This window comes from Coregonus lavaretus, assembly GCF_964263955.1.
Source record: "Coregonus lavaretus genome assembly, chromosome: 17".
NCBI lineage: Eukaryota > Metazoa > Chordata > Actinopteri > Salmoniformes > Salmonidae > Coregonus > Coregonus lavaretus.
The window spans coordinates 10,822,588-10,845,120 of NC_140004.1; the positions used below are offsets into that span (position 1 = coordinate 10,822,588).

A 22,533-nucleotide genomic window follows, 5' to 3' on the forward strand; every position below is an offset into this window, starting at 1 on the left:
GCTGTACTTTTAGTTTATGGTTGACGCAGCTTGTTGGGCATTAGCCAATCGGTGTTTCTCAACTAGTTCAAATCACATGAATGCATCCAACTGGTATTTACGAATTCACAACTGGTAAATTCCCACCTCCCACATGGTTACAAATGCAGCATCAGAGTGGAAACTTGAGAGGCCCAACATAACAATCTGGTCACAACAGACAATGCCATGAACATTGTGAATGCTGAACATTGTGAATGGCATTACATTTTCCCACTGTACCAAAACCCGAATTGAACCGTCACCCCAAAACCGCACTACCTTCCGAACCGTGGGTTTGGTGAACCATTACACCCCTATGGGTCACATGTAATTTCTAAGAACATTTTACATTTAACACTGTGGGCGTTAAAATTCTGATCTCAAGTATGAAAAAAGTATGAAAAAAAGTATGAAAAATGTATGCACTCACTAACTGTAAGTCGCTCTGGATAAGAGCGTCTGCTAAATGACTAAAATGTAAATGTACATTTGTGTACAGTACTATACCTTTTTTATGGTAAACTGTCTACCACCTTGCAGCAGTTTATATGAAACACTCGACTAGGGCACAAGCTGTAGATTACAGATACATTTTCAATGTGGAGCATGCCATTGCTTTAATTGCCTAGAGAAATCTAAAGGTGTTTTTTTGTTCATGTCCCACTGTCAATAGTTGAAAGGGTAATAATAATGTTGAATGGGTACCTGTGCTGAGCAAATGAATGGTTCAATGAATAACACGCATACACAAAATAAAAATGGTGTTATTGCCTTGTGTATCGATGTTGGAAGTGGTCCAGCGGGAATTAAATCTTCTCTCTTCTCCTTTCAGAAATGGCTGAGCATCACAACAGCAAGCAGATCCTGACACTGGCCCGGGAACTGGTGTGCAAGGTGCAGACGCTCATTGAGAACAAGTGATCTCCAGGAGCCGTCCACTTCTCTTCATTCTTCCTCTTCCTGTTTCCCATCAGTCTTTCTCAAACATAGAGATAGATAGAGGACTCATCTTTGTATCTGTGCCATTACAGCGTCTGTGACAGCATGGGCAGTGCCATTGAGGCTATCTCCATTTCGAAGTAGTACATTTTCACGATTGGCTGATCCCTCCTGATGACCCTGCGCTGCACATGCTAATACAGCCTTTTGGCTACTAGAGGCCTCTATCATTCTCTATGGTCAGTTTGAACAGCTGCAACAGAACAGAGAGATCAGGGTTCAGATCATTAGGCACCAAATGGAATAAAACAGACATAGGGAGGCACTACTTAGACTAGTCCTATAAGAAACTGTCACAAAAGGTTTTAAAACGTTTAAAATTGCGTGCCTTAATGAACATGACTGAGATGTGCTCCACTGTTCACTACCTTCTCCTTATTTATGTAATACCAGCCAGGGTATGCCATATCATGTTATACCATTACTCTGTCATTTCAGGTTATGTCATGGAACACCAAAGGAATGGTGATTTACCTCCAGTTATTCTGTCAGTGAAACAGTTTGATTTATTTTTTATTGTTAACTGTGACATATATTTAGTCATCATAGGATGTGTATGTGGTATGCCTTGTAGACAGTGGCCTGTCTTGATTGAAGTGGGGTTTGAATATACGTACACAAGGCTGGTTTCACAGACCCAGATCAAATGAATATAGATTATTTTTTCTGCCGTAGTTACTCAAGAACTGAATATCAGTTAACTATTTTATTTTTTTCAAAATAAGATGAACAATTAGTCCTGGAATATTTTAAGATGTGATAGTTACCATGAATCTTTATTAAAGTGCAATTCAGTACAGGAGTAGGCTTAACCTGGTCAAGCGAAATGTCCATAATGTTAGAGTTTAAACTCATTAACAGACTCCGTCTGGAGCAGTAGTTTAAATTAGGTGACAGGTAGGGTACCTACCAGATGTGCCAAAGGACAGCATTAGGGAGCAAATTAGATTAGCTTAAATTTTCCACTGTGTTGAATAAGTAGACTACCTCGCAAGTAACCTTGTCCCAAGTAAGTTGTTACTGCATGTAGTTTGGTAGGTAGGTGTTATATCACAATATATTTTAGAATTTCTTTCAACTGAAATCAAGGAACATCATTAATTGGGTTGCTTAAAGCTGCAATCAGCAGTAGAAACAATAACAAAGCAATTTCCCCGCCTCTGTTTCGGTAAAAAGCTGAGGGATGGGGCTGGAGAAATATAGACAGAGCTATGGATCCATCCATGATATCAACATTATAGTTTGAACCCTGTTTTGATGCTATATAGTGTTTTCTTACATTTAATTTGTTTACAAACATTGGAGTAAAACAAGCTTATATTTTGGGTTCTGATGGGTACAACTGTTGAACTAAGAATCTAAAATCAATGGGTACATATAACTGGTATGAGTCATGAATCAGTTGAAACCATGTCAGTAATTTAGTAATGGGCAAAGTTTTGATTATTTCTCACTCTGCCTTGTTTGTCTATTCTATATTATGTCTCTGTATATTGTTGTGTATGAATTGTACTTTTAAGGTGAACTAAACCGAGGCAATTTTAAACCTTCAAAACATATATTTATGATACATACGTATATGATCATACATGTGACTTATAGTTGTCTGAGCAGAAATGGATACAAAATAATCCCAGAGTTGACTATTTAAGTGGTCTTATTTCTTTTTTCAATTATTGATATACTCCAGTGAGCCACTCTATATTATGTCAATTGTGTTGCTTTCTCAGTACCTCGTATTGTCTTTTGGCATTTCATGTTCTTCTGTTCTTTTAATCAAATTCTTAATGTTTTTTGTTTTTGTTTTGGAGAAGTGGTTGGCCACAAATGTCTGTATTTGCAGAGAGAGTGGAAATAGGATTCCAAATAATTACGTATTCAGTTTTGCTTTAAAAGTTGGAACATAATGGTGAATGGGGAATATCTTATTAGATAGCCAAGCTATTGTGCTCTGTGACAATTGCCAATCATGGTTGCCAATTTAAAGGTTGGGGGATGCTTAGATCCCTGGCCAGCAAGATCAAGACGGATATGGATATTAATTTTGGCCCTAGGAATCCATCTAAAACGGGTGGATCTAGGAAACAGATGAAGGATTAGGGGTGTGTTACTATATCTTGAAGGAGCCTAGCTAGTTAAGATTTTTGTGGGGGAATATGTGTGTGCTTTCATTCCCTTAAATTAATGCTAATTGTAAATGTAATATATTTCTTGAACCACCATTCCTGTTTTCTATTGCCGAGGTAGAACATCACTTCAGTTCTACCAGTGTTGTTTCATGAATGTGTTGACACCTATTGCATTGAGCATTGATGGTTCTCTGTGAATGCAAACTGCTGTATGTTACACCAGAATAAGAAAACCTAACAATTGTATTATCTTGTAACATCTATTTATTAGTTAACATATTTATTTATTTATGAAGTTTCTGCTTTTGTATGTAAAGGTTATATACTTGTTACTTTGAAGTCAGTAAAACTAAATTGAAAACAATCCAATTCTAAATATAGATATTAAATGGTATATGTATTTGTAAAAAAATGTCATGTAATGATTCTTATTTTTCCAATTGCCTTTCTAACTTAGATTTATTTCCTCATCTCATATCATGAGCACTACATTACACAAGCATGAATGACATTTAGAATTTTAACGTTTTTGTTTTGCAACAAAAACATTTCAGGGGTGGTGGTGGATGACTAGACTTGTGTGTCAGCCAGGCTACCAGGCATCAGACTAACATTTTTGGCTTTATGATATTAGAGGCATGTATTAGTTATACTGTAAGTTTTATTATTCAAGAATCAATGGGTATATCAATTGTTGAAATGACCATTAAACCATGCAACAATGACCATTGCAGATTGCACTTGCATTAACCAGTAGTCTGCAAAAAAATGTACGGCCAATTATTGAACTACTGCAAATTAAGAGGTTTGATCCAATTAATTTGATGTCAACAGTTGTGCAACACTAAAATAACCAAACCACACCTACGGAAGCAGGGGAAGGTACATTGTATTGCATGAATGACCAATGGCTTGATTAGTGTTAGTGGTCTGAGGGTCTAGAACGCCGCAAACACACTACTGTATAAAACACACTTTAAACAAAGGCAAAAAACCGAATGATTTTAAATCATCTTTAAAAGTTAAAAAAGGAACATTTAAACAACTCATTTATAATACACATGATTGTGATATCATTTAGCTGTGTGCTCATCTGATCTCTGAGTAACCGATGAGTGAAGTTTGAAGTGCTATTCAGTCTGCTTTAAGTGTTGCAAAGTGCACAGGGCTTTCACTCTGTGCTTGGGATCAGTCTACGTGTGTCTCAATAGTTTCACAGTTGGTGGCTTCCATTCCTTGCCGCCTCTCCTTCATCCATATTGATCTCAATCACACTGCATGAGTGAGAACAACAAATAGGAGTCCTATTTGACTTGGGCCTAGATTCAATCAGATCAACCATTTAACGGGTGATAGCAGACACCCGCATAGCAGATGTTTTGGTGGCGTCAGAGGTGTAACTGCGTTGGAGCCGTCAAATCGGTGAGCAGCTGCTCTTGTGATCATTGTCATGAAGCCACACCAGCCCAACTCGGTTAGAAGGTCAAAATGAGAAAGAGTAGGCTATATATAAATACACTACATGACCAAAAGTATGTGGACACCTGCCCGTCGAACATCTCATTCCAGAATCAAGGCCATTAATATGGAGTTGGTCCCCCCTTTGCTGCTATAACAGGGACTTGCTGCAGGGACTTTCTTCCATTCAGCCACGAGCATTAGTGAGGTCGGGCACTGATGTTGGGCGATTTGGCCTGGCTCGCAGTCGGCGTTCCAATTCACCCCAAAGGTGTTAGATGGGATCTCGACAAAACATTTCTGTATGGACCTCGCTTTGTGCACGGGGTATTGTCATGCTGAAACAGGAAAGGGCCTTCCCCAGACTATTGCCACAAAGTTGGAAGCACAGAATCGTCTAGAATGTCATTGTATGCTGTAGCGTTAAGATTTTCCTTCACTGGAACTAAGGGGGCCTAGCCCGAACAGTGAAAAACAGCCCCGCACCATTACTCCAGTTGGCACTATGCACTGTTCTCCTGGCATCCGCCAAACCCAGATTTGTCAGTCGGACTGCCAGATGGTGAAGCATAATTCATCACTCCAGAGAACGTGTTTCCACTGCTCCAGAGTCCAATGGTGGCAAGCTTTACACCACTCCAGCCGACGGTTGGCATTGCGCATGGTGATCTTAGGCTTGTGTGCGGCTGCTCAGTAATGGAAACACATTTCATGAATCTCCCGACGAACAGTTCTTGTGCCGACGTTGCTTCCAGAAACAGTTTGGAACTGGGTAGTTAGTGTTGCAACCGAGGACAGATTATTTTTACGCGCTTCAGCACTCGGTGGTCCCGTTCTGTGAGCTTGTGTGGCCTACCACTTCGTGGCTGAGCCATTGTTGCTCCTAGACGTTTCCACTTCACAATAACAGCACTAACAGTTGACCGGGGCAGCTCTAGCAGGCAGAAATTTGACATACTGACTTGTTGGAAAGGTGGCATCCTATGACGGTGCAATGTTGAAAGTTACTGAGCTCTTCAGTAAGGCCATTCTACTGATTGTATACACCTGTCAGCAACCGGTGTTGCTGAAATAGCCGAATCCACTAATTTGAAGGGGTGTCCACATACCTTTGTATATACATTGTAATTACGCTCAAATTGAAAAATCATTCAACTAAATCATGAGGATTTCTATCATCCTAATCGAAGTGTAGATTACATCTCACATTCCAGTGTTTGAACTTGACTGCATGGGATGACTTAATGTGACTACGTGCAGCTAATGGCAATGTCCAGCTTTAGGTAGAATGTCCTGAGCCACTTTTGGATTTGACAGCTCTAACACAGTTCCACCTCTGCCAAAACAACCGCTATGCGGATGTTGGCTAAAGCGGATCTGATTGAATAGAGCCCTTAGTTTCACCTAACCTGTTCTTCTAGATTAGTGTGGACGGAGGAAAGAAATGGTCAGTATGTGCTCGAGCCTCGTGGTCAGTCAGTGTTTCTGGGCACTTCGATGGAGTCCTCCTGGAATGAGCCTCTGCTGGCCTTCAAGGCAGAGTGCCCCCTAGTGCTGCAGAAGTCAGAGGGTGAGCTCTGCCTCAGCTCTCTACAGGACAGACGGACAGGGGCCAGCTCCACTCTGGGAGTCTGCAGGCTGGGGCTGTCCCCTGCTCCGTCACTGGCCTCCTTACTGCCCTGCAGGTCTGGAGCCTGGGGGGGGAGGGAGTCTGTGACCAGCTCTCTGAGCTTCCTCTTCAGCTCACGGCTGGAGCTCTTATAGAAGAACAGGTCTCTCTCCAGCTGCTGCAGCCTAGCCTGGACCGCCTGATCACTGTCCCCTAAGCCACCCTCTACACACACACAAAATGAGCAGTGAGAACACTGTAAAACAGACAGAAACATCATGAAGGGGCAGGAATACCACACACTTGATGCATACATACACACACTGACCTCGGACCTGCTGCATTAGTAGCTGTATGCTGTGTTGGTGCTCTTGATGCTGCTCAGTGAGCCGGCGGTCTGTGTCCAGAGTGAGGCGATGTAGAGCTGCCTCCAACTCCCTGGTCGCCGCCTCCTGCTCTCCACTCTGCAGCTGCAGCTCCTCACAGCGCAGCTGCAGCTGCCGCTCCGACTCCCGCAGACACAGCACCTGGAGGGGCCATGGGAACGCTTTCAACTATCTGCTCAGTTATTGGTTCAACTGGCAGTTTAGCAGGAGGGTAATGGAAGGTTAGGAGTGCGGTGAACCATCTCTTTTATGTCTGCCTCTTTTATTTTCGACCCCCTAATCTCAATCCCAGCCCCCCAGCCTTTCCTCAAATGAGGGTTCTAATGCAGAGTGTACCGTCGTCTAGAGATACTACTTTGTTGTAGGCATCACCTAGTTCGCCCATTGTGGGTGTTTATTCCAAACAGCATGCAAAATATCATGTTCACCATCAAGCATAGTGTCAAAGCTGGCTAGACTAGTAAGAGCCTCCCTCCCCAGATTGGTTATCACGCAGCCAAATCTCTGATGATGATTTGCATAGAGTTTCACTTTGCACAACTCTGGTCGTATCGCTCGCCAATGGTCAAATAATTCTCCTCATGTCGCCTCCTTCATCGAAAATAACTGAATTACGGTAGTTTGGTTGCTCAAAGTAGTTTGTGGTGAGTGTGTGTGTGTGTGTGTGTGTTGGGACTCTGACCTTGTTGAAGTATTTCACCAACAGCGCCGAGGCCTCTGGAAGTGACAGCTCTCTCAGCGCCCTCATGACATCATTGTCGTCGTCTCCGTGGGCGGAGTTAGAAGTGTCCCTGAGGTCTCTCTGTCTCTCCTGGATGGAACGGTTCTTAAACTCTACTGCAGCATCCAGCGCCTCCAAGGCCTCCTCCAACTGCAGCAGAGCATGCTCCTCCTATACACACACACACAAGAACACACACACGAGAACACACACACCATGTATTTCCACATCAGCCCCCCGTAGTCAGAGTGACATCCAGGCTGAAGGAAAATAGTGAATGTTAAGGAGCTCACCTCTTGCGTGAGCACCCTGCCGTCCCTCAGCTGTGTGTCCAGCGTGTCCCTCCTCTGACACAGGCTCTCTCTCTCCTTCAGCAGCTCCTCCATGGACGCTCCACACAGCCCCGCTGCAGAGGAGGACCGTCGCCTCTCTACCCCTCCTCTCTCCTCAAGCTCCTGATCCAGATCTCCCAGACGAGCCGACACTCGCAGCAAGTCCTGACTCAGAGCCTGAGGAACACACGTGAACATACGCACAATCACTTTCAATTGCAGATAATAACATTGGAATGCCGTAAATTACACACACAAAAAATAAATATACGGTTCTTCTTTTTTTTCTTCCATAGAGCCCCACTCTGTGTTTACCTGGCTGGAGCGAAGCCTCTTGATCTGCAGCTGGTTCCTCTCCTGGACACAGGCCTCTCGGTGCTGCAGCACCTCTTCTCTGCGCCTCAGCTCCTCCTCCAGCTCTTGCAGGCCCCTTCTCCTCTGCAGAGCACGCTCCTCCTCTTGCTCCAGCCACGCACGTCTCTCAGACAGCTGGGCATCATACAGTGGCAAAACGAACACATCAACACTTCAAAACACACACAGTTTGCCTATTTTCAACTATGTTGAATATCCAAATGAGATCTAAGGAATCACCATGACTGCATGGTGAACATTGAAATATACTTTTTTGCCATAACAAACTCATCCTGCAGGGAGGGGCACCCCAAACCTGTGATCCTTTACAGATGTAATGTGGGCACACTTTTAATTCTGGAACGTCATTCTACCTTTTCCTCTGAGTCTTTGCAGTCTCCATTTTGAAAGACAGCCTTGTTGTCTGTCCTCAGGTCCTGCAACACAGCAGCAGCAAACCCTTTAGCATGCTGTTCACAGGATGAATTCTCTTTAATGAAAGGCCCACTCCTACATTTGAAAAACAACAAAATGGCAGCCCCACCACTTGGTTTGCTATGATGCTGAAGGATGGGACTGGAGAAATGTAACCACATCCACTGATGGAGCTATATGGATGCAAGGACTGACAGTCGTGAAGGTCAACAGGAGTTCTGTATTAATGCTCCTTCAATACTCTATTAGTGCTTAATAAATGCTTTATGACTCTGAGTGCTGTATAAATGCTCTCTGAATGCGCTGAGAGCTTTATGAATGCTATATGAATACTCTGAGTGCTATATGAGTGCTGTAGGAATGCTCTATGAATGCTCTATGAGAGCGTTTATGAATGCTAAATGAATACTCTAAGTGCTCTATGAATGCTATACGAGTGCTGTATAAATGCACCATAAATGCTCTATGAATGCTATATAAATGCTCTATGAGGTCTGTATAAATGCTCTATGAATGTTCTCTGAATGCTGTATTGTTAGCACTGACCTTGGTCCTGTGCAGATTCCTGGAGCCACTGGTCTGCAGGCTAGCCCTGCTCTGTGTCTCCGCCGTCTTTAAGCGCTGCAGGTTCACCGTCTGCCTCCGCCTCACTCTGCGCTCCTTGCACCATATAGAAGGCACAGGCCGGTCTTGGCAATGAAACAGAAAATACAGGTAATATTCCCCCTAAGACTCATATAGTGTAATATAAACTGTATTTACCTGTAGGGCGTTCTGACGGGTGAAGTAACTGGAGCCCGTCCTGAATCTGGTCCAAACTAGTATTTTGTGCCTGGTTCTGGCTAAAGCAGGCTGGAATCTGTCTGATTGTCCATGTGTGGTTCATAGAGCGCCTGCAATACAGTACCAGTCAACAGTTTGGACACACCTACTCATTCATTCAAGGTTTTTCTTTATTTTTTACTATTTTCTACATTGTAGAATAATACTGAAGAAATCAAAACTATGAAACAACATATATGGAATCATGTAGTAACCAAAAAAGTGTTAAACAAATAAAACATATTTTATATTTGAGATTCTTCAAAGCAGCCACCCTTTGCCTTGATGACAGTTTTGCACACTCGTCGCATTCTCTCAACCAGCTTCATGAGGTAGTCACCTGGAATGCATTTCAATTAACAGGTGTGCCTTGTTAAAAGTTAATTTGTAGAATGTATTTCCTTATTCATGCGCTTGAGCCAATCAGTTGTGTTGTGACAAGGTAGGGGTGGTATACAGAAGATAGCCCTATTTGGTAAAAGACCAAGTCCATATTATGGCAAGAACAGCTCAAATAAGCAAAGAGAAACAACAGTCCATCATTACTTTAAGACATGAAGGTCAGTCAATCCGGAAGATTTCAAGAACTTGGAAAGTTTCTTCAAGTGCAGTCGCAAAAACCATCAAGTGCTATGATGAAACTGGCTCTCATGAGGACCGCCACAGGGATGGAAGACCCAGAGTTACCTCTGCTGCAGAGGACAAGTTCATTAGAGTTACCAGCCTCAAAAATTGCAGCCCAAATAAATGCTTCACAGAGTTCAAGTAACAGACACATCTCAACATCAACTGTTCAGAGGGGACTGTGTGAATCAGGCCTTCATGGTCGAATTGCTGTTAAGAAACCGCTACTAAAGGACACCAATAATAAGAAGAGACCTGCTTGGGCCAAGAAACACGAGCAATGGACATTCGACCGGTGGAAATGTGTCCTTTGGTCTGATGAGTCTCTTCTTATTATTCTTATTTTTGGTTCCAACCGCCGTGTCTTTGTGAGACGCAGAGTAGGTGAACGGATGATCTCCACATGTGTGGTTCCCACCGTGAAGCATGGAGGAGGAGGTGTGATGGTGTGGTGGTGCTTTGCTGGTGACACTGTCGGTGATGTATTTACAATTCAAGGCACACTTAACCAGTATGGCTACCACAGCATTCTGCAGCAATACGCCATCCCATCTGGTTTGCACTTAGTGGGACTGTCATTTGTTTTTCAATAGGACAATGACCCAACACACCTCCAGGCTGTGTAAGGGCTATTTTACCAAGAAGGAGAGTGATGGAGTGCTGAATCAGATGACCTGGCCTCCACAATCACCCGACCTCAACCCAATTGAGATGGTTTGGGACGAGTTGGACTGCAGAGTGAAAGAAAAGCAGCCAACAAGTGCTTAGCATATGTGGGAAGTCCTTCAAGACGGTTGGAAAAGCATTCCAGGTGAAGCTGGTTGAGAGAATGCCAAGAGTGTGCAAAGCTGTCATCAAGGCAAAGGGTGGCTACTTTGAAGAATCTCAAATCTCAAATATATTTTGATTTGTTTAACACTTTTTTGTTATTTTATAGTTTTGATGTCTTCCCTATTATTCTACAATGTAGAAAATAGTAAAAATAAAGAAAAACCCTTGAATGAGTAGGTGTGTCCAAACTTTTGACTGGTACTATATATCCATCTGATTAAAGAACTAGTCTGTTCTGAGCAAGCAGAACAATTACATAGCTCTGAAGCAGGATGTTACAGTATTACAGTCTTGCTCACCTGAATACCCTTCTCCCCCCCAGCTCCTCCTCCTCTTCCTCATCTTCCCTCCTTTCCTTCTGTGTTTTTTGAGGGCAGAGGACCTCGTCTCTCTCCTCTATCTGAGTCAGCAGCAGCTGACTGCGGGTCTTAAAGGCAGCCATTACCCTCTCCAATGAACAGGCCGGAGGACTAGTATGGATCTACATAAGAGACACAGAAAAATAAACTCCATTGTTGCACACACACACACACACACACACACACACACACACACACACACAGTTGCTCTGGACACGTACCTTCCTCGTACCACCATTGCCTTGGCCCTGGCTGATCAGGGGAACACTGTGAGGTCTCCTCGCTGACTTCCTAGAAGCTCCAGTGTCCAGCGAGGCTCTCAAGGATCCCATCCTGGAGGTCAGGAGATCACCACGGAGACGATCTATTAATAGCTGCTGCTCCACCAGCTACCCAACCAACGGAAAAAAACATCAGTCATCAACCAATGTAGAAATGCCCCATTCAAACATTGCATATACTGTTTCTCAATTTCTCGCTATCCTGTCTCTCTCTTTACCTGTATGCGTCTGTGCTCCCTCTCCTCCTGTAAGGACTGGAGGTGTGTCTGTTTCTCCTGTAGCAGTGTCTGCACCTGCCTCTGCACCTGCTGCAGCTCAGATGCCCTCTGGTCAAACACCTGCTTGTCTATAGCCAGAGTATCCTGATGGAGAGTGGGAGAGAGAGTGAGTAAAATAGAGTTGGGGGGGGGGGGGGGGGGAAGAGAGACAATTACAATTCATACCTATGTTTAGAATATGTTTGTAACAGATCATATTGAGCAAACAAAGCTGAGAAACTGAGCCCACTACATACACTACCTGGCAGTTCTTGAGCTCACGTCTGAGCTGGAGGATGGTGATCTGGTGAGGCTCATCCCCTGCATCCCCCACAGGTTGTTGATAGTCAGTGTGGCCGGAGTGGCTAAGCTCCCTGTGTCTCTCCAGCCATTCCTGCAAACGCTGCTGCAGAACAGGACTCTGGGTGGAACTCTGGAGCTCCTCCAATAGGAAGGCAGCGTCCTGTGCAAGGCAGCGGTACTGGGACTCCTCCACTAGGTCCATCCCCCTGTCATCACGCTCCTCCTGAGTGGCCTGTTTGGTGCTGTCAGTCAAAGCAATCCCTCCCCCTGTCTTATCCTTCTCTCTCAGTGCGTCTCTCAGAGTCTGGACCTCCTGCTCCAGCTCCCCCACACGAGCCTCTTCAGGGTGCCAGCCCGGACACGCCCTGGCAGGACACAACCCAGGCTGGTTCTTCACGTGGCGTGCCCGTGAGGCAAACTGCAGCACACTCAGTGTCTCTGTGACACTGTGGTGAGAAGGGCTGACGCAGGCCACCATCAGTGTGTGGGCGGAGCCACCCAGTGAGTCCCGGAGGATGCGCGTGATCTTGGCGTCGCGGTATGGCACATGGTTGCGGCGGCGATGGGGGTTGGAGAGTGCGCGGATGACGTTGCCCAGCGCCAGCAGGCCGGTGTTGATGTGGACGGACTCTTTGAGGCGCAGGCCTGTGTTCCCGGTGCGTGCAGCCCGCTCTGACCCGGACAGATCCACCAAGTGGAGTTTAGAGGAGCGGACGGAGCCATTGTCGTGGTGATGCTGCATCAGCTGTAGGGTAACGATGGCGTGAGAGCGGCTGGAGCGCTCGTTCATCTGAGTGTGGCCAGTGTGCCTCATGGCATTGCCAGCCTCAAGGACGCTCAGCAACTCCTCAGCTGAGGTAATCACAGCCTCTCTGGCCCCAACTACCACTGAAACACACCCACACACTACAGTCAGATTCCATACAGCATGACAGCACCAGTCGAAAGCTTGGACACACCTACTCTTTCAAGGGTTTTTCTTTATTTTTACTATTTTCTACATTGTAGAAAAATAGTGAAGACATCAAAACTATGAAATAACACATATGGAATCATGTAGTAACTAAGAAAGTGCTAAACAAATCTAAATATATTTCATATTTGAGATTCTTCAATGTAGCCACCCTTTGACTTGATGACAGCTTTGCACACTCTTGGCACTCTCCCAACCAGCTTCACCTGGAATGCTTTTCCAACGGTCTTGAAGGAGTTCCCACATATGCTGAGCACTTGTTGGCTGCTTTTTCTTCACTCTGCGGTCCAACTCATCCCAAACCATCTCAATTGGGTTGAGGTCGGGTGATTGTGGAGGCCAGGGCATCTGATGCAGCACTCCATCACTCTGCTTCTTGGTCAAATAGCCCTTACACAGCCTGGAGATGTGTTTGGTCATTGTGCTGTTGAAAAACAAATGATAGTCCCACTAAGCGCAAACCAGATGGGATGGCGTATCGCTGCAGAATGCTGTGGTAGCCATGCTGTTTAAGTGTGCCTTGAATTCTAAATAAATCACAGACAGTGTCACCAGCAAAGCACCACCACACCATCACACCTCCTCCTCCATGCTTCACGGTGGGAACCACAAATGCGGAGATCATCCGTTCACCTACTCTGCGTCTCACAAAGACACGGCGGTTGGAACCAAAAATCTCACATTTGGACTCATCAGACCAAAGGACATATTTCCACCGATCTAATGTCCATTGCTTGTGTTTCTTGGCCCAAGAAAGTCTCTTCTTCTTATTGGTGTCCTTTAGTAGTGGTTTCTTTGCAGCAATTCGACCATGAAGGCCTGATTTACGCAGTCTCCTCTGAACAGTTGATGTTGAGATGTGTCTGTTACTTGAATTCTGTGAAGCATATATTTGGGCTGCAATCTGAGGTGCAGTTAAATCTAATGAACTTATCCTCTGCAGCAGAGGTAACTCTGGGTCTTCCTTTCCTGTGGCAGTCCTCATGAGAGCCAGTTTCATCATAGCGCTTGATGGTTTTTACGACTGTACTTAAAGAAACTTTCAAAGTTCTTGACATTTTCCGGATTGACTGACCTTCATGTCTTCAAGTAATGATGGACTGTCGTTTCTCTTTGCTTATTTGAGCTGTTCTTGCCATAATATGGACTTGGTCTTTTACCAAATAGGGCTATCTTCTGTACACCACCCCTACCTTGTCACAACACAACTGAATGGCTCAAACGCATTAAGGAAAGAAATTCGACAAATTAACTTTTAACAAGCCACACCTGTTAATTGAAATGCATTCCATGAAGCTGGTTTAACCCATCAGAGTCTAAGCCTTGTCTAAAGCTATATATATATATATATATATATATATATATATCTACTAAGCTTTATGGAATTGTTTTAAGGTCATACCAAGGATCATTTAGCTATTTGATTTAGAATTTAAGGACCCCTTGAACTACCCAAAAAATTATTAGATGAAAAAAATGTTTTGGCCTTACTGCTATTAGCCCATACAAACGCATTGAATAACAGATTCACTACATGGAACAACAGATAGTCCCAAAAAAATATCAAAAGGAAGTTTGTTCTGAAGTGTCTCTCCTATATCTGAGAGATATAAGAAAGATCAGGAAACATTTGTTAGTTTTTTTGACATGTATTTAACCCCATATTTTTGACATTAAACAGTCTCCATATATACAGTGCATTCGGAAAGTATTATTCTAAAATGGATTAAATAAAATGTCCTCAACAATCTACACACAATACCCCATAATGACAAAGCGAAAACAGGTTTTTAGAAATGTTTTCAAATGTATTACAAATAAAAAACATACCTTATTTACATAAATATTCAGACCCTTTCCTATGAGACTCGAAATTGAGATCAGGTGCATTCTGTTTCCATTGATCATCCTTGAGATGTTTCTACAACTTGATTGGGTTCCACCGGTTGTAAATTCAATTGATTGGACATGATTAAATAAAATTTTGGAAAGGCACACACCTGTTTATATAAGATCCCACAGTTGACAGTGCATATCAGAGCAAAAACTAAGCCTTGAGGTCGAAGGAATTGTCCGTAGAGCTCTGAGTCACGATTGTGTCGAGGCACAGATCTGGGGAAGTGTACCAAAATATTTCTGCAGCATTGAAGGTCCCCAAGAACACAGTCGCCGCCATCATTCTTAAATGGAAGAAGTTTGGAACCACCAAGACTCTTCCTAGAGCTGGCCGCCCGGCCAAACTGAGCAATCGGGGAGAAGGGCCTTGGTCAGGGAGGTGACCAAGAACCCGATGGTCACTCTGACAGAGCTCCAGAGTTCCTCTGTGGTAATGGGAGAACCTTCCAGAAGGACAACCATCTCTGCAGCACTCCACCAATCTGGCCTTTATGGTAGAGTGGCCAGACGGAAGCCACTCCTCAGTAAAATACACATGATAGCCCGCTTGGAGTTTGCCAAAAGGCACCTAAAGGACTCTCAGACCATGAGAAAAGATTATCTGGTCTGATGAAACCAAGATTGAACTCTTTGGCCTGAATGCCAAGCGTCACGTCTGGAGGAAACCTGAAACCATCCCCACGGTGAAGCATGGTGGTGGCAGCATCATGCTGTGGGGATGTTTTTCAGCGGCAGGGACTGGGAGACTAGTGAGGATCGAGGGAAAGATGAACGGAGCAAAGTACAGAGAGATCCTTGATGAAAACCTGCTCCAGAGCGCTCAGGACCTCAGACTGGGGCGAAGGTTCACGTTACAACAGGACAACAACCCTAAGAACATAGGCAAGAAAACGCAGGAGTGGCTTCAGGACAAATCTCTGAATGTCCATGAGTGGCCCAGCCAGAGCCCGGACTTGAACCCGATCGAACATCTCTGGAGAGACCTGAAAATAGCTGTGCAGAGACTCTCCCCATCCAACCTGACAGAGCTTGAGAGGATCTGCAGAGAAGAATGGGAGAAACTCCCCAAATACAGGTGTGTAGCATCATACCCAAGAAGACTTGAGGCTGTAATCGCTGCCAAAGGTGCTTCAACAAAGTACTGAGTAAAAGGTCTGAATAGTTATGTGATATTTCCATTTTTTATTTTTAATACATTTGCCAAAATTTCTAAAAACCAGTTTTTGCTTTGTCATTCTGGGGTATTATGTGTAGATTGATGAGGGGAAAAAACAATTTAATCAATTTCTAAAATGGATTAAATAGTTTTTTTTCCCTCATCAATATACACACAATACCCCATAATGACAAAGCAAAAACTGTAAGGCTGTAATGTAACAAAATGTGGAAAATTAAAGGGGTCTGAATACTTTCCGAATGCACTGTACTTCCATTCATTTTTTAAACTGCTACCGGGGGACCTTCAGACGAGTCTTGTGAGGCCTGTGGGCGTCCTAGAGCAAAACATGTTCGTGAGAGTCTCACCTTTGCACAGAGGGGTCATATTAGTGTGTAGCCCAAACAGTTCAGACAGAAGTTGGCAGATCAGTTGTACTGACTTCAGACGAGTCTCCTGACACTTGTGGAGGTCGTAGAGCAAACCGGAGAACACCATCGTGTTCGTGAGGGCGGCAGGTAGCTTAGTGGTTAAGAGCGTTGTGCCAGTAACCGAAAGGTCGCTGGTTCTAATCCCAGAGCCGACTAGGTGAAAAATCTGTTGATGTGCCCTTGAGCAAGGCACTTAACCCTAATTGCTCCTGTAAGTCGCTCTGGATAAGAGCGTTGCTAAATGACTAAAATGTAATGTAAAAATGTGAGTCTCATCTTTCCATAGTTTGTAGGCCAAACCGTTCAGACGATTTTGTGAGAAGACCGAGTTTCGGGATGTCTCATGGTCTGACAAATGACGCTCTAGCTCTGTCACCTTTCACCAGCGATGTGGAAGTGTGACAAATTGAGACACATCCAATGCAAAAAAACAGATACTGTATCTCTAGCTTAAACGGACAGATTTCTATTATGTCAATTTGCTAATTTGATTTCCGCGGGGGGGCGGACATCAACCATAAGGGGTTAAACACACACACTCGACACATCACACACACACCCTAGCACAGACAGAGTGAGTGGTGTTACCAGTGTTGCCCCTGTCATCCTCTCTGATGTGCAGCTCCTTGTGTGCAGTGTGGAGCTCCAGCAGGTCCCTGAGCTCCTCCTGGTACAGTTCCATGTAGGACACCCTAACGTCTACTGCAGCCCTGGCGTCCGCAGCCCTCCTCTCCCCCAGGAGCACAAACAGATCCGCTGCAACCCGACCAATGATCCCACTCTCCTCCACCGACAGAGATGCTATCAAGGGTACAAGTACAGAGGGAGAGCAACTTCCTTGGTGAAAACACAAAAGCAGAGTTGTCTGATGATAATATAATCATATTACATTTAGATTTTAGTCATTTAGCAGATGCTCTTATCCAGAGCGACTTACAGTTAGTGAGTGCATACATTTTCATACTGGCCCCCCGTGGGAATCGAACCCACAACCCTGGCGTTGCAAACGCCATGCTCTACCAACTGAACTTGCGCGTGCAAGAACTGCCTGGAGAGGAGGGTCAGGTTAAAGGTGTTTATCCTCTCACTAGAGAATAATCGTATAATCATAACATTCTCTGCATTTGCCTCAAGTGACAGCTCAGGGTAGAATCATAGTAGATAGATTATTCAAGGATTCATGTCAGAACAGAACATCATCATCCCTCAATGCACTTGGTGTCGGCATGATGTCAAAGAGTACACTTGAGCTCACACTTTTAAAGGCCCAGTGCAGTCAAAAAATAGATTTTCCTGTGTTTTATATATATATTTCCACACTATGATGTTGGAATAATACTGTGAAATTGTGAAAATGATGACAATGCCCTTTTAGTGTAAGAGCTGTTTGAAAAGCAGCTGAAATCTCAGCCTATTTGGTGGGATGGAGTTTTAGCCTTCCATGGTGACATCAACCACATTTTCAGGTTTCCCCTTCCCACTCAGACCCCTCCCAGACAGTCAAGCAGAATTGTTTTTGACCATTTTAATTTAAAACAATCACAGTAAGGTACTTAATTGTTACCCAGAAATGATTTTATATTGAGATAAAAACGGCTGCACTGGACCAATAACTTACCTACATGTCCCCCACCAAGAGTGTATGTCTTTCCAGACCCGGTTTGTCCATAGGCGAACACTGTAGCATTGTTGCCGTCAACTAGAGATGCCACCAGAGGTTTGACACAGGACTTGTAAATCTGACCGTGCTGTGCGGTCGGTCCAAAGGCGTGGTCAAAAGAAAAGATTCGGTCGCTACCCAGCATCACCTGGGCGGTGTCGGGCACCACGCGCACACACAGCTGGTGGTTGTGGAGCACCTCTTTGGGAAGCAGCGGTCTGACCCGAACCACAACCCGCACACACACTTCTCCCATTACCAAACCGGTCACTGAACGTTAGATACTAAATGAGTCACTCTGTCTACCTCTATGGCGTTTCACGCAGACACCCACTTCGTTTTACAGATAAAGGCACAGTAACTTGCTCACTTCAGAAACCACAACTTTTTCGCACTTTGGACGGTGAATCGAAAAGTTGCCATATCTGGCGTAGTTGATTTGAAACAACAAAGTTAAACTTCAACTTTTTAACTTCAACTGTTCAAGCTGACCGTTGATTGCTGGGTTCGCTAATTAGCTAGCTAGCTAGCTAACGTTTAATTTTCCATTATCTTATCGTCCGTCTCCATTGTTGTTACTTCTTGTCTGACTACTTCTGCCCGTTTTTGTTGTCTATCTCTAGTTGCCATGGATATCACCGATAAGTCAAGGAAAGCTCATGCTTTTCTATCCAAGATAAGAGACTCGCTGTAAAAGACACAATCTGATGCTACAGCGCCGCCCTATGGCGTGGTTGTGCTACTGCAGGCAAATTCAAAGTGATCAAATACACATTTCAGACACCGGTATTACCGGTTTTTAAAACATAAGGCAACCCCCTTCCAAACAGCCCTTTATTTAACACTTTCTTGCAGGTATACCCCTTTTATACATATCAGTGGGTAACTGGCAAATTGGGAGGTGTTGTTAACACCAGATGGGCTGTTTGCATTTCAAATTAGGAAGGTGTTAAAGGCCCAGTGCAGTCAAAAACTGGATTTTTCTGTGTTTTATATATATTTCCACTCTGAGGTTGTAATAATACTGTGAAATTGTGAAAATTATAATAATGCCTTTTTAGTGTAAGAGCTGTTTTAAAATACCGCCTGAAATTTCAGCCTGTTTTGGTGAGATGGTGTTTTGGCCTGCCTGGTGACATCCCCAAGTGGTAAATTAGTTAATAGACCAAATAAGACAGAGTTCCAAACCTCTCTGCCAATAACAGCTAATTTTCAGTCTCCCCCTCGCCACTCAGACCACTCCCAGACAGTCTTATCAAAATTATTGCTTGAGAAATTGCTCTTGCTAAGAAGCTCTTTTTTTCCTTTTTGACCATTTTGTTTGAAAACAATCACAGTAAGGTGTTACCCAGAAATGATTTGATGTTGAGATAAAAATGGCTGCATTGGGCCTTAAGCAATGGAACCATTTACAAACCCGATACCTGTATTTAGGTTGCAGGGTCTGTGAAAATGCAGGAATCATGACTAGGTCTTTAGTACCCATTTCAGACAGAAGATGTGGTATATTACCTGTAAAAAAATATATAAGACAAGGTTTACAGTGCTTTCAGAAAGTATTCATACCCCTTGACTTATTTCACATTTTGTTGTGTTACAGCCAGAATTCAAAATTGATTAATATACGTTTTTTTAATCTCACCCATTTACACACAATACACCATAATGACAAAGTGAAAACATGTTTGTTTTTTTGTGCGAATTTATTGAAAATTAAATACAGAAATATCTAATTTACATAAGTAAGCTATTCCCACCCCTGAGTCAATACTTTGTAGAAGCGCCTTTGGCAGCGATTACAGCTGTGAGTCTTTCTGGGTAAGTCTCTAAGAGCTTTGCACACCTGGATTTTGCAACACTTGACCATTATTTTCCAAATTCTTCAAGCTCTGTAAAGTTGGTTATTGATCATTGCTAGACAACCATTTTCAGGTCTTGCCATAGATTTTCAAGCAGATTTAAGTCAAAACTGGGTCCCGCTTTAAATGAAGTGCAGCTTATAAAGGCTCATAAAGCCTTCATAAACACTACATAAATGTGTTACAAATCATCTATAACTGTATGTCATGCTTTATAAAAGGTTAATAAATGTGGCATAACTTTGTGCCATAACCAACAATGTCAAACGTGACATAACCCACTATGTCAAATATGACATAAGCCCGAGGCTTCACAAAGCATTTATAACCCTGTCATGCATCTTGGGATTCCCGGGACAACCCATACGTAAAAATGTATTCACGCATGACTGTAAGTCGTTTTGGTTAAAAGTGTCTGCTAAATTGTATATATATTATATTACTCTAAATGGATGGCCCAACCTAGGATGGCCCAACCTCTTTACCTCTTGGGTGCATAGTCAATATTGGACCTGACCTCAACCTTCTCCAAAATGCTGTGCTGCAAGATGACACACACTCTAAAGTGCAGTCATGCACAGCAAAAAAATTGTTGGTAGGGCCTTTTAAAATCAGTGAATTTGTTTGCCTATTTCAGTTTTTCTTCTTCAAAATTTTGTTTTCTCTGTTTTGTTTTTCCAGGTTTCGGATTTCCCCCATTTGTTCAGTTTTTCCTATTTTTTCACACTTTTTTAATAGAAAAACAACTACATTTGATTTTCTGTGTTCACAACAATGCTTAAACCACATCGGGATGACTTTTAGGTCTGGGAAAATTTTTAAAAACTACTTTTTGAGTGTAGTTGCCCTTTAATTCAGTGAGCATGCCCTGCAGTGTTGTTTGGTTAGCGGGTTTTCTGTAGCTCAGTAAGCGCACATGATGATCATGTATTCCAGATACAGTGATTTGAATTGTGGCCTCCAATGGAATGGGTGGAGTAGAAGGCCAGCAACACTCCGTATTATTCAGAGCCCCATGAAATGGCACCATATATACATTCTACGGACCCTACTGAGTATTCCCTACAATACTTTTACTGCTGCACCCAGAATAGTTCTTGCTCTAAGCCAATATGTATTCCATATACAGTGATTAGCATTGGGGGAATATATCAAATAAAATAAAATGTTATTGGTCGCATACACATATTTAGCTGATGTTATTGCGGGTGTTGCGAAATGCTTGTATTTGACCTTGGAACATGTAAAACCCAAATGTAATGCAAATGTCAATTAAATATGAACAAATATGAGTCAATGTTCATGTTTAGACAATTATTTTTCATATATCATGAATAAATACAGGTTATTGAAACGTTTCTACAATTACGTGGGGCACTTTTATTTTGAAAATTCCTTGACCCCAAAGTACTTTTTTAGTGTTGTTGATAATGTGAAAAACAACTAACTTAGCCTTTATTTATTGTAACTTAAATTAGTTAACTTTAATACATACTGTAGCTACCTTGATTGTTATTTCAAATGATTTTGGTGACTTCACAGCAATTGCTAGCTAGCCAACATTTTGCTAGCTAGCAGAATCAGCTAAATAATAAAAAGCCCCCTAGATACAGCCACGTCTCATAGTCACGTCATGAGCAGTAGCGGTGCGTGGGTAAAAAAAAAAAGCCATAGTGCAACCTACACTACCAGTCAAAAGTTTGGACACACCTACTCATTCAAGGGTATTTCTTTATTCATACTATTTTCTACATTGTAGAATAATAGGGAAGACATCAAAACTATGAAATAACACATATGGAATCATGTAGTAACCAAAAAAGTGTTAAACAAATCAAAATATATTTTCTATTTGAGATTCGTCAAATAGCCACCCTTTGCCTTGATGACAGCTTTGCACATTCTTGCCATTCTCTCAACCAGCTTCATGAGGTAGTCACCTGGAATGCATTTCAACTAACAGGTGTGCCTTGTTAAAAGTTAATTTGTGGAATTTCTTTCCTTCTTAATACGTTTGAGCCAATCAGTTGTGTTGTGACAAGGTGGGGGGGGGGGGTATATTATTATTAAGTCCACATTAACTCAAGAACAGCTCAAATAAGCAAAGAGAAACAACAGCCTATCATTACTTTAAGACATGAAGGTCAGTCAATATGGAACATTTCAAGAACTTTGAACGTTTCTTCAAGTGCAGTCACAAAAACCATCAAGCGCTATGATGAAACTGGCTCTCATGAGGACCGCCACAGGAATGGAAGACCCAGAGTTACCTCTGCTGCAGAGGATAAGTTAATTAGAGTTACTAGCCTCAGAAATAAAGGCTTCACAGAGTTCAAGTAACAGACACATCTCAACATCAACTGTTCAGAGGAGTCTGTGTAAATCAGGCCTTCATGGTTGAATTGCTGCAATGAAACCACTACTAAAGGACATCAATAAGAAGAAGAGACTTGCTTGGGCCAAGAAACACGAGCAATGAACATTAGACCGGTGGAAATTTGTCCTTTGGTCTGGAGTCGAAATTGGAGATTTTTGGATCCAACCGCCGTGGCTTCGTGAGATGCGGTGTGGGTGAACGGATGATCTCTGCATGTGTATTTCCCACCATGAAGCATGGAGGAGGAGGTGTTATGGTGT

At 43.1% G+C, this 22,533-nt stretch overlaps 2 protein-coding genes across 2 annotated transcripts in view; one reads left to right on the forward strand and one right to left on the reverse strand.

Moving 5' to 3' along the window:
* LOC311144919 (small G protein signaling modulator 1-like) overlaps positions 1–4,181 on the forward strand; it is a 90,840-nt gene extending 86,659 nt beyond the window's left edge. The window contains exon 26 of the mRNA XM_084181098.1: positions 854–4,181. Within this exon, the coding sequence (XP_084037224.1) occupies positions 854–942 (89 nt within the window). The 3' untranslated portion in view covers positions 943–4,181. The remainder of the gene's footprint in view (positions 1–853) is intronic.
* Positions 4,182–5,504: 1,323 nt separating this feature from the next.
* Positions 5,505–18,293, reverse strand: LOC311144920 (kinesin-like protein KIF27; the record flags this gene model as incomplete). Its single annotated transcript, XM_084181099.1, has 14 exons — positions 5,505–6,441; positions 6,545–6,743; positions 7,285–7,494; positions 7,617–7,832; positions 7,971–8,144; positions 8,384–8,446; positions 8,991–9,133; positions 9,207–9,337; positions 11,021–11,202; positions 11,302–11,469; positions 11,580–11,723; positions 11,881–12,809; positions 16,966–17,178; positions 17,996–18,293. 14 exons carry the CDS (start codon positions 18,291–18,293, stop codon positions 6,080–6,082), a joined length of 3,432 nt encoding a protein of 1,143 aa, XP_084037225.1. The 3' UTR covers positions 5,505–6,079.
* Between the last annotated feature and the right edge of the window lie 4,240 nt (positions 18,294–22,533).